This window comes from Ruditapes philippinarum, unplaced genomic scaffold (assembly GCF_026571515.1).
Source record: "Ruditapes philippinarum isolate M1 unplaced genomic scaffold, ASM2657151v2 ctg2171_1_1_1_1, whole genome shotgun sequence".
Lineage (NCBI taxonomy): Eukaryota > Metazoa > Mollusca > Bivalvia > Venerida > Veneridae > Ruditapes > Ruditapes philippinarum.
In genome coordinates this window covers 123,676-140,565 of record NW_026864434.1, presented here as the reverse complement: position 1 = coordinate 140,565, position 16,890 = coordinate 123,676, and the positions used below count along the sequence as shown (strand labels likewise).

Below are 16,890 nucleotides of genomic sequence, written 5' to 3'. Positions count from 1 at the left end.
ATTTAATTAAATACCTAGTACAGCCGATATACAAATGGCCGCCATACTGTGCGCGAAATCTGATTGGCTAATTCAAATGCAAGCGTTTAAATGAGTCCAGAAGTTTCTAACGGAATATTTTTTCAACGAAATAATTGCCCATGCACCGTCAGTGTGTTCGAATATATTTTTCCGTTCAAAAAATTGGAATCAATCTGTAAAACGCTTTACTTAACCAGTATGGCCGATGAACGAAATAGACTGATATTTATATTTTATTTTTAATTGATAAGTACATTATTTGAAAGTTTTTGTTAATGATAGACCATGCAATTGAAAGAACAAAAGATAAGCTTTTGAATAAAGCTTGAAAGGCAAGTAAACAGACATTTTTTTAATTTTTCAAAATGCTACGCATTTATGAGCAATAACTATTAGACGTCAGGCTTGACCAACATAAAACTATAACAAGCCTGTAACGTCTAATCTATTGGACTACATATCCCCATATTTTGTAAGTAAGTATACAACTTTTTACTGGTGATTATCATACATATATGGATTTATTCATTACACGAACCATGCTCTATCTACTTAAACTTCTTAAACAATTAGGAAAATTAGAATGACAGACTATTCTCTCCCTTACCAGTTCCTCTCCCTGACGGTTCTCTCCCTAACCGTTTCCTCCCCTGACGGTTCTCTCCCAAATTTGAAATATGCAGACAGTTCTCCCCCAATTTTATTTTTATAAGTTATCATTTTAGTTTTGACTTAATCTAATAATATTTCTTAATGAAGTTTATTAAAAGAATGTGTTTGATATTAACTGCATTTTATGTTTTATGTTTATCAGCTGAAAAGTGTTTGTAAATTTAACACCTTTTTTCATTATTTTAATCCTATCAACACCTTTATTTTGAGAGGTACAGATCATTGGACAGTGATTGATATACACCTGTACTTATTGTTAATGTCTAGCTTGTGATGTTCATTCATTTGTTAAATAGTGAATAAGGTGGAAACAAGTATGTTCTACAAAATAAATAAACAACAACTGGTATGCAAACACATTCCACATTTACTTTTTTACGAAATTGATTTAAAAACATGTAGTCATTAACTTGAAACAATATATAATACCAAATAACTAATATAATACTTATTCATCAACACCTTTTCACAGCTATTTTAATCTAATCAACACCTTGATTCTTGAGTAATGAATTAATAAACACCTCAATTATCACTGACAGCAAACTTAATGCATACATGTGTGTATTGAACTCCTTTTTTCATTATACAAAAGTTTAGCTATTAAAAAAATTTATTAATAATTTTTGCCTATGAATTTCATTTTTATTTATTAAAAAAATATATATCTAATGTTTATCCTAATCCAGTAAATTATTCATTAATTATTTTCAATTAAAAAGTATACATTACATCTAATTAAAAAATCAGAATAATTAACTAATATCATCATTGATCAATTACTATTATAATTATGTTAAAAAAAAAATTTTAACTCAATTAATATCAGTTGATAATAAAGTTACAAATTTATTAAACATCTAAATACTTCAATAAAATATTTTTTTTCTCTTATATTAATTTTTGATAATAAACTTACAGATTTATTGTTGCTGATGATGCTAACAAAATTGAAACTTGAATTAAACATCTGAATTACTTCATTGAAGTATTTTTCTCTTTAATTTATATCAATTAATAATAAACCTACCCATTTATTTAACAGCTAAACACTTCAATAAAATCTATTTTTTTCTAATTTATATCAATTGATAATAAACTTACCCATTTATTTATCATCTAAATACTATAATAATAATGTAATTATAAAAATAAGAATGGGGAGGAACTGTCTTCTAATTTGCAAATATGCAGACAGTTCTCCCCCAAAATAGGGAGAGAACCGTCAGGGAGGAAACGTCAGGGGAGGAACTGGTAAGGGAGAGAATAGTCTGACTACCGGAAAATTAGGCCTTATTTACCTCTGCTCCAGTATAAGTATGGAAGAAAAAAAGGATCAGCTTCTGATACAATGAGTAGAGGCAGTCATCAGCTGATGTGTAAATGCGACGAGGCAAACATAGTGTCAGAATTCTCATTGCACCCCACAGTGCTATGAATGTAGGTGATGATCCAATCATAATCGCAGTTGGAAATGACCATCTTAAAGAATGTGCATGAAATAAAATAGAAAACATTTTTGCAAGGACTGGGTGACATGTGAGACACGATATTAACAGAAGTACGCCGATCTTGGTATGCTTGGTTGTATTTCATCTGTCTGAGTGAAGAAAGTGGAATATGTTCAGTAACAGAAACGTTACCTAGCCTTCAAAAAGAAAGACCCTGTCTCGTCTTAATTCACCAACATGACCTTTTTTTATCTTTGTCTTTTTACATATCATGAAGTTACATACAGATGTATCCAATATATCCGTGTTATATATCGGCAAAATATAATGTCGGTTCAGGTTCAGTGTAAACTCGGTTAATATGAAAGTTCAAGTGTTTCGATCTAAACAGTCACGAAAAATCAAACGCAGAGACTATATAGTAACGTGACGTCATAAAGGGAAAATAATAACCATGTAGTTTTTTTCGCGCGAAACTTAAAAAAAAAATGTCGAACTCCCTGGGCGTTGCAGATAAGACGCTGGATTCAAGCATCTCTTCTGCAGATGCGAGTACAATGTTATTACGTCTTGCTGGGAAGCAGCCATCAAAGAAAGGAGAAACAGCAGTGAGTAGAGTCAGTGCGACCCAGTCCCGCACACTTTCCCATTTTTTTCTTGAAAATTCAAATGAATTTATTCAGTTTTCATTTATGTTTCAATGAACTGGCATGCTTTTAACAGGATATGACATAATCTGGAATCTTGCACCCAAGCCTCTCCCTGGGCCTGGAGAGTGCAGACGAAAATGTAAATAGCTACATGTACGTGGCTGTGTAGGTCACACATAAAAACAATTTATTCAGCAATTATAAACCATGCTAATTTCTACTTTAATGTTAAGATTATTATAAAATATATATTTGAAAAGAAATGAATGTTTTGTTATGGCAAATTTGCTGTTAGTTATGAAATATATGCACATGAATTAACTTCAATTAACATCAAGGCATTTCACCTTGATTCTTTTGTTTAAAATAATACCAAACTTTTAAGCGAACAAATCATAACTAAATAGCTAGATGAAAAAACTTTCAATAATAATTTTTTATGTCTGTGTTTACTACCTACAAGTGGTAAAAAAATATGTTTCCATTGCTGTTACATGTTTCCTGTGTGCTACTATGGAAATAAATGCTTGTATACTGTAGGCCTACTGTAGTAAGAATGTGCATTAAATTTATTTGAAGTCCTGAAAATTTGCCAAAAACTATATCTTATCTGGACTTGATATATACATTACAATTATATTACAATTGAGATATATGTTAAATGATTTATAAAACATGTTTAAGATGTAAAATAACCTTTCAGTATAAAAATGGCCTTGTGTGCGGAACCGAGTCCACTATATATTATATTTGGCCCATTCCTGTTGCTTAAAATCAAGTGCGCCTAGAAGTATGACCTACTTAAGATAGAAACGATTTGGTAATCAGTTTTTATGGGCAAGGATGTAATTTTGAAAATAATATCATATAATAGATATTTTTCTAATTTTTCCTTAAAAAAGTGTATGACACTGGGTACACTGACTCTATGACATATATCATGTGTATGAACAGAATAAAATCATGAATAATAATGAAACCCCTGTTTTTACCTGAAAGGCTACAACTACGAGGTCATAATGAAAAGTTTTTACAAGGCTGAGAATTCATACTGAAAAACTTTTATTTTACTGAACTAGTAACTAGTTCTGGCTTCAAAAACTTTATAAGCCGCTTTTTAATATTTTTGTTTTTCATCTGATGCGGTTCACGTCATGTCACACATCATGTCATAGTATATAAACAGGTACACTGAAGACCTTAAGCTAACTACTAACTTACCAAAAAACAAATTTTCTTGAATAATCCATTTGTGCTTCTATCTTGCAACAACTGGATAAAAAGAGCAAGATAAACATCACAAATACAGTAGCCTAGCTGCTAGCACATCAATTTACAGCATAAATAGAGGATATATTGATTGATTAGATTTAATACTAAATTTATTTAACAGGTTTAATAAAATCATGATGCATTGTATGCTTGTCTTGTTCAGAGTTCAATAAATCTAATATTAAAATCTATATAGATATATCTAGTGTAATATAGTTTTTATTTAATTAGTTTATTACACTCCTGTGTCATGGCTTATATGATAAATTATTTAAAATGTGTATGTGTATGATATTTAGGAAAATGCTGATGTCAATAAATTACAATGTAGCTTGAAAAAAAAGAAAAAGAAAAAAAAACCTGTCTAAACTAGATTCTACTTGTTAGTACTAAAGTAAACCTTAAATGTTCTTTAAGGAAAATGATTATGCAAATAGATTATGATATTTGTAAGTGTGAAAATCACACTATTTTCCCCCAAAAAAGGGCTTGGTCACCTTACGAATAACTAGTAAAAAGGCCCTGTGACTGTGTAAAATTTCAAATTATATATTTTTATGCTTTTTAACCTCAGTGGAGTTCCTTTAAATTTAGTCAAAACAGTATTCGTTGTTGTCTTTTACAAAGAAATACAAATTAAAAACCATAATGATATATCATTATAAGGGAAATGGGTCGATGGCCCAATTTTTCAAACCAAGGGAGGAAACTATATGAAATGAAAATAAATTGAATTGTATGGCTTTTAAAGACTTCATGATGACCAAAAGAAAACTGTATGACAAAGAACAGGATTTCAATTGAATCTTAAAATTTTTAAAACTTTTAATGATTTATGAAGAATCAAGACATTAATTGTGTTAATCTCCCATTACATTCCATATATAGGCCTCTCCATAACAAGCATTGGCTGCCTCGTCTATTTTTAATGAAATTTTGGTTTTTTTCCCAATATCTTAACCTTGCCATTCAGCAATCAAAGTTCACTTGCTGATTATTTAAAGATTAATTTCAATTCTCGACTTCAAAATATTTTGAAACACAATGTTCGGTAAATTGAGTTTTCTAATGTACACATTTTTTTCTCTTATAATGCCCTACTTAAAAGACACATTCTTATGGTAAAAATGATAAATTTTGTGTTTGATAAAGTAACCTATATGTATATTAAGAACCTAAAATCTATTGGGCAAAATTCCATTCTTTTCTATGGTTTCAGAAAAAAAAACATCATGTTTTGTCCAGTGATATGAAGGATCCAACTATCTGTAATTAACATAGACTTACAAGTTGAAAATTTATTTTTTTTGTGAATAGTCAATATTTTACACTCCAATTTCAAAACTAGCTTTTACTCATACACATTTACTTCTGTATTATAAATTACTTACAAGTAAATAAAATGTACAAAGTGTTTAGTTAACTTTTCATATCGCAGTGGCACATATTATTTGAAATTTAAATTTTTTTTTTCTAGAGTGATCAGAAGGACAAAAACAAAGGGCAAAAGGGTCCCAGTGGAAAACGGGACAGTGTTGTAAGCAATGATGGTACTGATGGTAGGTATATGAGCAGTGTCACGACAAAACCAACATAATGGGTTTGCGACCAGCATGGATCCAGACCAGCCTGCGCATCTGCGCAGTCTGATCAGGATCCACGCTGTTAGCTATCAGTTTCTCTACTTGTAATAGGGTTTGTAAGTGAACAGCATGGATCCTGATCAGACTGCGCAGATGCGCAGGCTGGTCTGGATCCATGCTGGGAGCAAACCCATTATGTTGGTTTTGTCGTGACACGGCTCATGGTAGGTGTCTAATATTCAATCAAGTTTTGGCATACCAGGGTATTTGTAAGAATATTAATTAGTGTGCTAAGTTTGCTATGGTTATGTCCTATGTACCTTGTCTGGTATTTACTTTTTTAAATCTATTCTAAAATACTAGTATACAATGACAGCAGGATTGTTAAAATGTAAGAGAATTACATGTATTCAAACTATAACTGTCAGGTTTACATGTGCATTTTTGTATAAATAATATTTTGGTCAAAATCAATGCATATGTTTAAAGTGCACAAATCATGCATCATGTAAAAAGTATAAAATAACAACTGTATTCTGTATATTTGTTTTTCAGGTGATGATTTACAAGACTTCAGAGAAGTATGTCATGAATTTATACACATTAAAATGTCCAGAAAATATTACCTTTGACTCATGACTTTTATGTTTGACAAAAAAATTTAACCACCTAAAAAGCCCCTATCTGTCTTGGGAGGTTATGACATTTAGACATTCCAAACGTAGGTCAAAACTGCTAAGCTTTCAATCATATATTAGACAAAAATAAAAGTTCTGTTTTGGGTCTCTTTCACTAAACCTAATTATACATTGTACTTGTTAATCTTATCCTTTTCTTGCTAGGAGCATACTTTTTCCTTGGCCTTATAAAATAGTAAATTGTCAGGGTCCTTTTCAAATTAGCTTTATAAATAAGTCATTCAATCTGACCTTCTTCAACAAGTTTTTAATTTGTTGCTTTTTTTAGTTATTCAACATGCTGGACCAATCAAATACTGGCATCATCACAGCAGAAAACTTGTACGCGGAACTGAGTCGTGTCGATAGTGAGATCACATACGAAGAAGTTGAAGATGTTCTGAAAAAAGTGGACAAGGATGGCAATGGCGAGATAGATTTTGATGAGTTCTTGGTCCATATGACAAACTTGGGTGGAAATCTGTATGGGGATGAAGTAGGGGAAGGTATATATTCACATTTGTTTCCCCCCTGTTTTTGAACACTTAAATTAAAATCTAAACAAGAAAGTGTTTGTTAAACACAAATGCCCCCAGCTCAGATTTTTGTCAGTAACAATATTTCAAAAAAATGTAAACCCATTCACTCAGTTGAGGACGGAATATCAAACTTAAAGGACAACCTTAGGTATGTTCCTTGTAAATATGAGACATTGGTAAAAGAAAATACAAAGGCAGCAAGGCTGTATAAAAAAGTGTAAAAAAAGACTTTGTGACTCCCAGCATTGGACTATCCAAGGTATATTCCTTTCAAATAAGAAAAAACTTCAGTCTATAAATAAGCCAATGTAAAAAAATCTTTTTTTGGCACCCTTGACTTTGACCCACTGACCTTTAATACTTAATCCAAAAACTATGCAAGATGTCTTCCTATCAAATATGAGAAACACCTGTCAATAAAAAAGGCTATATGGGCAAAAGTGTAAAAATCTATTTTTAGCACTTGTGACCTTGTACCAACTGACCCCTAACTCAATTCAAGGATGCAAGTTGTCATCCTTTGAAATATGAAAAATATCAGTCGAAAAATACAGGCTGTTTAGCAAATGTGTAGAAATCTAATATTGATGTTCTTGACTTGACCCACAGACCCCTAATTCAATTGAAAGGAAGAATAACATGCAAGTTATCTTCCAACCTAATATGATAGACATCTGTCAATAAATAAAGGCTATATAGACAAAAATGAAATAAAAATTAAGCACTGATGACCTTGACCAAACTGACCCCTTACTCAATCCAAAGGATGAAGACCTACAAGTTATCATTCTACTAAACATAAAATGCAAGTTATCATCCTACCAAATATAAAAAAACATCAGTAAAAAAATAAAGACTGTATAAGCAAACATGTAGAAATCTATTTTTGGCATCCTTGACCTTGACACCCTGACCCCTACCTCAATCAAGAGGAAGAGTATCCTGTAATGTAAGTTATCTGCATACCTAATATGAAATATATCTGTCAATAAATAAAGGCTGTATGGGCATTAGTGTAAAATGCTATTTTTAGCACTACTGACCTTGACCCAACTGACCCCTAACTCCATCAAAAGGAAGAATACCATGCACATAATTTTCTTATCAAATATGAAATACATCTGTCATTAAATAAAGGCTATATGGGCAAAAATTGGGGGAATCTATTTTTAGCATTGGTGACCTTGACCCGACTGACCCTCAACTCCATCAAAAGGAAGAAGACCATGCAAGTTATCTTCCTACCAAATATGAAATACGTTAGTCAGTATAAATACAGGCTATATGGGCAAAAGTGTAAAAAAAATCTATTTTTAGCACTGGTGACATTTACCCACTGAGCACTACCTCCATCAGAAGGAAGAATTCCATGCAAGTTATTTTCCAACAAAATATGAAAGACATCTGTCCTTAAATAAAGGTTGTTATAATGAGCAAAAGTGTAAAAATCTATTTTTAGCACTGGTGACCGTGACCTAACTGACCCCTAACTCCAGACGAAGAAAAAGACCCCAATTTTATGTTCCTACAAAATATAAGAGACATATGTCAATAGAATAAGATAAATACACCTGAAGAAAAGTAAAAATCTACTTTTGACATTATGGTGACCTTGACCCAAATGACCCCTTACTTAACCCAAAGGGTTTGTATTAAACATGAATGACTGCAACTTAAACAAGAGGGCCATGATGGCCCTGAAGTCGCTCACCTGTATATAGGCCCCCAGAGTGGGGCCAGTTTAAACCCCAGGGCTTTATTTGAACAAACTTGGTAGACACCCATAACAAGATGTTTCATGCTAAACATCTAAGGTCTTGCTCATTGAGTTTTTTAAAAAATAATTTTTTAAGTTTTAACTATACACATATAGTTCAAAGCAATGACACCCCTAGGGCAGGGCCAGTTTTGCCCCCAGGGTTTTTTTTTTTTTAACAAACTTGAAGACACTCACTAGAAGATGTTTTATGCTTGATATCTAAACTCTAGCTATTTGTTTTTTTTTTCAAAGAAGATTTTTAAGTTTTTGCTATACACACAAAAAAAAAATCAATGACCCCCGGGGCAGGGCCAATTTTGACCCCAGGGCTCTTATTTGAACAAATTAATTAGTAGACACCCATTAGAACATGTTTCATGCTAAATATCTTAGCTCTAGCTCTTTGGTTTCTTTAAAAGAAGATTTTTTAAGTTTTTACTATATGCTATCGGGAAAATCAATGACCCCCTGGGGCGGGGCAAATTTTGACCCCAGGGCTTTTATTTGAACAAACTTGATAGACACTCATTAGAAGATGTTTCATGCTAAATATCTTAGCTCTAGCTCTTTTGGTTCTTTAAAAGAAGATTTTATAAGTTTTTACTATATGCATATAGGGAAAATCAATGACCCCCTGGGGCAGGGCCAATTTTGACCCCAGGGCTTTTATTTGAACAAACTTGGTAGACACCCATTAGAAGATGTTTCATGCTAAATATCTTAGCTCTAGCTCTTTGGGTTCTTTAAAAGAAGATTTTTTAAGTTTTTACTATATGCATATAGGGAAAAACAATGACCCCCTGGGGCGGGGCCAATTTTGACCCCAGGGCTTTTATTTGAACAAACTTGATAGACACTCACTAGAAGATGTTTCATGCCAAATATCTAAGCTCTACCTCTTTGGGTTTTTTAAAAGAAGATATTTTAAGTTTTTTCTATCGGTTGCCATGGCAACCAGAGTTCTGCATGGAATTAAATTCTTTGAACAATTTTTAAAGATGACCACCAAAGGAACATTCCTGTGAAGTTTGGATGAAATTGGCTCAGCGGTTTATGAGGAGATGTCATTTAAAGTAAAAGTTTACGGACGACGGACGCCATACGAAAAGCGATCACAAAAGCTCACCCTGTCACTTTGTGACAGGTGAGCTAAAAAAGGGCTGTATGAGCAAAAATGTTAAAATTTTATTTTTTACACCAGTGACCTTGACCCTAGAGACCCCTTTCTCCATCCACCTACCAAATATGAACAGGTATTTTTTTTGGCTTATTTTATAGCCGTTATTGGGTCAATTGAAAATAGTATATTATTTTCCCAATCCACAGGAAAAAATTCCCAATTGAAAGTTACAAAATAAAAATATTGAATAAAAGTTCTAAAATCTTTGCTTATAAGGGCTTCCTCACTGTAATAGTGCTTAAATCTTTGAAGATGCCATCATAGACAGTAATTGTTTGCATCCATTTAATCACTGCAAAATTTCAGTCATGCATTTTTTCCCAATTTTTAACAAAACACCACTGAAATTCCCAATTCCATGGGTATGGGTCGTGTTCCCAAAATCCTTGAAAAAATCCCTGATGAAAGATATCATTAAATAAATTAAGTAATTAGGAGATATTTAAGATAAATCTAAGTTAAAAACCAACTTGCCGGAATAGGTTAACCTGCTTACAAGGTCCTATTTTGAAAGTTATAAAAAGGGAAATAACTGGGAAAAATGAATGGCACAGTTATCTAACGTGGCAAATATCATGTACTTTGTATTGATAAGTATGTGTTGGTAATTATAAAGCCATTAGTATAGATAGAACCTAAGATATATCCAACTTGCCATTTTAGGTTAACCAATTATTCATTTTTCACATGCTGAAAAGGGCAATTACTTGTAATAATGAAAGCCATAGTTATGTAACTTGCCCAGATCATGTACTTTGTGTTGATTAGAAAGTGTGTAAAAGTTTAAAGCCATTGGTATACATAGAACTTGAGAAAAATCCAACTTGCCATTTAGGTTAACCTCGTAAGGATGGACAGACGGTTGAATTTAACTGATATGCCCCAGGGTTTTAAAAATTCTTGTATCTATTATTAAAATTTTTTTTTTTAATTATTTAATTTGTTTTCCAATTTTTATTTGTAATATAAGTCTCTGTCATCACATAAATTTTAAAAAATAATTATAACAAAAATAATAATGAAATATTACTAATGTCTTCTTTGCAGAAGATGAAGAACAACGAAAAAAGAAATCAAGGCGAAAGGAAATGTTTTATAAGACGATAACATGTTTCTCGCGATCAAAAACATACCCTTGCAGATATAGAGAAAACAATTCCTAAACAGGCACCTCATGTGATTGGTCATTACACGGCAGGTGCCTCGTTTAATTGGGCTCACAACACGTCAACTTGAACGACAGATGGAGAGGATGCAAAGGTCTATTTGCAAACACTGACTCTCCTTACGCGAAACCTCTTCAATTTGTCCATGTTAGTAGGAAAAGCGACAAAGAGGTATCGTCCAAAAGAAAGAAAACAAAGGACAATTAAGAAATAGCCAGGTTCTTGCCGAGACCTTCAACAGAAAAAGTGTTGGGAAGGAACAAGACAATCTGACGAGGGAAATTCAGGACACCATGATAACGTTTGCTCATGAAAGTCTTGAATCTGATAAGAATTCAGATATCTTCATGCAGCTGAGGGAAAAAGCTTGGATCAGGTAAAGGATACATTATTCATAAATTAATTGTTGATTAAAGCATTGCACTATTTAAAACTTGTTTGCTAAAATTTGTAAACTATTTATGTTGGGATTTTTATCTGCTCTCAACACCTCTGTGCCAATTACCCAAAGCATATTTTTGGATTTCTCGTATGGTATCATGAATACTAGAACTTATAAATAAGAACAACAGTCATGCACTGAGCATTTATTTGTAATTATTCATAATCATTCACCAATGACAATATCAATGCAGCAGCACATAAATTGTATTAGACATAATATCAGTGATTTTTACCATCGTCAATATGCTGATCGAAAAGCCAAATGCAATTACAGGCATATAGACACATTTAAAAATGAGCACTTTACGGTTCTCAATGTTTGAACAGTACATCGTAAATGTCTTGACTGTGTAGCTAAAATAATCTAAAGACTGCATCATCACAGACAGAAAGGCAACCTTTTTCACATTCTTAGTCTCTTTAAAATCATAAGTATAGTTTTTACACAATTCTTTAAATTTTTACAATTTAACAGTTGCGCATAAGATTATAGAATATAAATGACACTTGTTAATTGTGAACACAGATTCATCGTTTAATTATCATAGGAAGGTATCCTGCAGTTGTTTTTTCAGCGTAGAGATAAAATTTTCTTGCACATCAACAATATATTATCACAAATGCTGGATAATTATTTGGTGTGCTTTTAGTTTTTAATATTACCGAAAGTGACATTCACGAATTTACAGCCTCTTATCTTTTCTACCTGGGCCGAACTGGATACCTCAAATTACAACTCCATTATAAAATTGCTTTTAGTCCGCAAACCAAAAAACTTTTATGCCCTCGAATATAAATAATTTCACAGTATTGCTTTTATATCTATATAATAATGAATAGCCACAACAACAATTTATTGATTAGATCTTATTTTTATTACAATAAAGTGAAGGCCAAATTCAAAGAGCAGAAGCTGCAGACACCTGAGGACATCACATATCAACCTTTCCTTCCCTCAACAAGGTAAAGCCTTCTTATGATAAGAAAAGTCCAACAGGCTTACAACCATCGGGTACAAAGCAAAAAGAAGGTATTTTATGCCACTGCTAGTGAGGATGAGAGGAAAATGCAGAAAAGTGAAGTAACATTTGAATGAATGTTTGTAAGTTATAAGTGTCAAGGGTATACAGTTTTGTGAGTCTTTTAGCACTGTTGTGAAAATTCATTATAATCATTGCCCATTCAGTATGTCTGGACATCAGCAGTTAAAGGCACATAAGATAAGATTAGTACTCTGACTAGAGATTTCACAGGTTTATGTTTTATAATAATCTCGTAACAAATAAAGCATTTTCCTGAAATTAACAAAAGACAAACAGATTATACATTTTCAGTGTAGATAAGTTTCATGTTAAGAGATTCAAGTTTCATAAATTCATACAAACAATTTAGGGCTTTTGAATAACAAAGGCAAAAAAGAGAATATTGTTTTGTTTTTTTTATCAAACGAGGAGACAGATTGCATAGACTAAATGATACTACATGATATTTCGGAACTAGATATAAATTCTGAGAAAATGCACGTTTCGAGTTCAGTTGCATAGGATATAATCACTCGGAGTCTGAGTTCTGAGTGATTAATTACAAAGCATTCGAACAAACCAAACGTGCATTATTATACTATAATGCTTGAATATTAAATATCTATTTCCATTCTAACATGCTAATCAAAAAATGAGAATTGATAAAAATATGTTGAACTACATTGAACGGTAGAAAGAAATTTCCCCCAAACATCATTTGAGCCGTGTCACGACAAAACCAACATAATGGGTTTGCAACCAGCATGGATCCAGACCAGCCTGCGCATCCGCGCAGTCTGATCAGGATCCATGCTGTTCGCTATCAGTTTCTCCACTTGTTATTTAGGTTAGTAAGTGGAACAGCATGGATCCTGATCAGACTGCGCGGATGCGCAGGCTGGTCTGGATCCATGCTGGTCGCAAACCCATTATGTTGGTTTTGTACATGACACGGCTCATTTTGGTTTATTGACGTCATATCCGACATCAATTTCATGACGTGTTAGCATTCCTTATTCATGCACTTGACTGCCCTATCTGTTTGATATTATGAAGTGTGTTAGAATTGTGCATTTAGGGGTTTTCACCTTTTCTTAAAAAAAAATTTGTGCATATATTTTTTTAACCCCCATTTATTTTTCTATGTGAAAATTAAATGAAATTTTAAGGATATATATCTATAATGAACATATTTTTTATTTTTAAATTATCAGGAAAAAAGAAGAATTTAATGCTTGCTCTTGGATGGACCACCCCTAGAATTCAGTATTATGATGTTGCCTTGCCAAGTCTTAAAATGCACTATCTCAAAACCAACTTGTAATGATGTACATAGGATCAGAGCCAAGGTTTGTCTCATTATAACTGTAGACAAGTTTTGATGCATCACACATTTTTTCACAATTATAGAAGTTTGATTTTATTACATCATAAAACTATAGAATTTTTTTAATTTATAAAATTCTTAATAATACGATGTCGCCAAAAAAATAATCTAATTTTCCTACTTAATGCATTATAAAAGTCAAATATCAAAACAAACTACTTTTATGTAGATGTTGTTAAGCGTTGAACTTAAGAAATTGACAGAAAGCGTATATAACATTATAAGTTGTGTGTCCTTTTAAACTCATCTAGTTTTATATTTATGTACAATTTGTTGTTATTTAGGCCTGAGCAGGTCCTTGATGATTATTACCTTGAACTGAGCCAGGAAGAAATACAGAATGCATGGAGATGCACTGGGATAGGCTTATGCTAACGTCATTACAGCCAGAGAGGCTGTTACGTTAGTTTTCAAAACTATTTACAGTGCATATTTTCCACATCGTGAGGCAGGAAGCTTTTGTTGTGTGTCCGGTGGAATTCCTGGACCCGTTCAGTTTGTAAGACACCTTTCAAAAAAACCATCCTGCTATCATGCTGCCCGGAAGATCACCCAATTAAAACAATTAATAAGAAGTTGCTAAATGCATAAACCACGTATAAATATACGTCCAAGAACTGGTTCAAAATACAGTATTACAGCCCAGTAGTTCAACAACGCGAGATACACCCAGCCCCCATTGGCAGCCCATATACTTCAATTTCAAACGTATGAGAGTGGTTAAATCTTTGTGGTTTCATTAGAATAATTCTTGAATTTTGAAATACTAAAAGCGTGTTTTGTCTTTGTGGTTTTTAACTTAAATAAATACCTCTTCATTAATTGTTACATTATTATATATATGATATATTATTTGTATCAACCACTTTTAGTCTTTCGTAAAAATTTCTATCAAATTCTTTCAGCATAATATATATCGAACTTTTTTTTTATAAAGTCCCCTTAAAATAAGTTTATGGATTGGGGGAATAAAATTTTTGTTTACATCCACATATTCTTAAATAAAATATAATTATTTCTTAACCAATTTTTTTTCCTTATGTTCTTTTTTTTGGTTTATATGTGTAAGATATTTTCTGATTTATTTTTGCAAGAAAAATTGCTCCAAATGAATCAGATGCTTTCCAGATCTTTGAAACTGATTGCTAGTTGTAAGATCAACTCCTCAAATTCATTTCAGTGTGAGGCCCACCATGGAAGAATTGGGTAACCAAATGTGTAGCCTCAGTAAATAAAGACTTTACTTACTTACTTATTACTTACTAGTATCTAAGGTTGTTAATGTTGATCAAATGATAATTACACCTCAGGAACTTCTTGTACATCGTGTATTTTATAAAAAAAAAATTCTTTAAAAATACATAGAACATGGGGACTATGCTGACTACCGGGTATGTACATTATATTGTAGGATTATTCTTACTTTTAAAATTACTGTGCACATAATTCATAATGTATTTACAATTCCAAAAAAGGGAGGTAATTTAAATGAAACCTTTACAAATATATTATCAGAAGTTATCACACCTATGTTATAACTTATCTTCTATAAAACACGTCTCTCTTCCAGTAATTTATAATACACAAGCAAGTCAGAATTGCATAAAGTCATTTTATTTGCTAAAAAGTCATTTTATTGTAAAACTTTTATAGAAAATACAATGAAAATAGAAAATATTTAGAATAAATATAGAAATGAATAATATAGAATTAAGAAAAATATGTAAACATGGTAAAGCTCCACGCTAACATATAATTATGCTGTAACATATACATGGGTAACAACTGTGGCAATTATATAAAGTGTTAAGTTGACTATAGATGTGTTAAGATACTAACTTTGATACGTATCATGCTATGCGTTATGAATACTGCTAGTAATGGTAGTGTGGCAGTTACCCTTCGGATCACAGGCAGTAAGCTACTTTGAATGCACCCTGAGCACTGTTCTGCCATGCATCGTTCCTGTGCAGAATTTGTTTCAAGCAGTTTACCAGTACTGTAGTTTCCTTTCACTTCACCAGGAATTGATTAACTCTTTACCATGCCAAATAGTATTCAGTGCAAATAGCATATAATAGGATTTCATGATCAATTACGACAGTGACCTATACACTTATCCAGGAATTGAACCCAAGTGCCCAATTCAAAGTCAAACCACTCTCCTAGCTGGGAATATTAAATTAAAAATCGTTTCATTATGAATTATGTCAAAAATCTTTGTGCACTTATAAATAATTGCGAAGATTGACATTACCCATTTCAATTATTTATTCATTTCTTTTTAATTCCTATTTTTTTAACTTTAATTTCCTGTTTGAATCTTTTGAATTTCCTCATTTCCTAATTTAAACAATTCTTATATATTTTTTTTTATTGAGTATAAATCTTACAATATATCTAAATATTAATTCCAAAAATTGCATTCTACAAAAGTCATGATACATGTTTCCAATGATATAGCTGTATAAAAACGAATACATGTTTTTCAATTGATAATCTTATAAAAAACTAAATAAATAATATACAAGAGTCACCGCCGGGGAGCAAGCTTGCCTTTTTACTTTTCTAAAAGCAAACAAAAAATGATGCGTCAAGGTCATTTATGGATGAAGCGTAAGGTCAGTGTGTTCTACTGAGAGTCTTGGTCCAAGGTTGTTGTGGCCAAGTATGAAGACAATACACCAAGAACTAAAAAAGGTTAATGATCCAGATACAAGTTTGATGACGCGCATAATTACATTGAAATGCATTAAAAAGTAAAATATTTGCTGAAATGAACAAAGAAAATAATTTTTCACATTGCAAACTCCACTTAACCACCCATGTTAATTACTAAAAAGAGGCAAAACATATGCAAAATAGTTCTTTCAAATTCTGCATTCCAATAACCATGATAACTTAGTAGAAATATGGTGAAAAATTAACAGCCAAATCTGTCATAATAGTCAATTATTATAGTATTATTTACTTTTATCTTGAATCTTTTTACTTTCTCTTAAATTCGATTCTTTTCTCAAATTTTGATTACCTTGAAATATTTTGCTTTGATCTGGGATGCTGTGCC

The 16,890-nt window shown here is 32.0% G+C and overlaps 1 protein-coding gene across 1 annotated transcript; it reads left to right on the top strand.

The window, feature by feature from the left end:
* The first annotated feature begins 2,559 nt into the window (after window positions 1–2,559).
* LOC132725546 (calmodulin-like) lies at window positions 2,560–10,967 on the top strand. The gene is made up of 5 exons (XM_060710681.1): window positions 2,560–2,752; window positions 5,544–5,625; window positions 6,205–6,230; window positions 6,616–6,832; window positions 10,852–10,967. Exons 1-5 carry the CDS (start codon window positions 2,633–2,635, stop codon window positions 10,965–10,967), a joined length of 561 nt encoding a protein of 186 aa, XP_060566664.1. The 5' UTR covers window positions 2,560–2,632.
* Window positions 10,968–16,890: the final 5,923 nt, after the last annotated feature.

Excerpts from the sequence above, each read along its gene's own strand:
- LOC132725546 (XM_060710681.1), top strand. The coding sequence starts at position 2,633 with ATGTCGAACTCCCTGGGCGTTGCAGATAAGACGCTGGATTCAAGCATC. Across the intron at positions 2,753-5,543 it reads CAAAGAAAGGAGAAACAGCA|AGTGATCAGAAGGACAAAAA; the intron begins GTGAGTAGAGTC and ends TTTTTTTTCTAG. Across the intron at positions 5,626-6,204 it reads AAGCAATGATGGTACTGATG|GTGATGATTTACAAGACTTC; the intron begins GTAGGTATATGA and ends TTTGTTTTTCAG.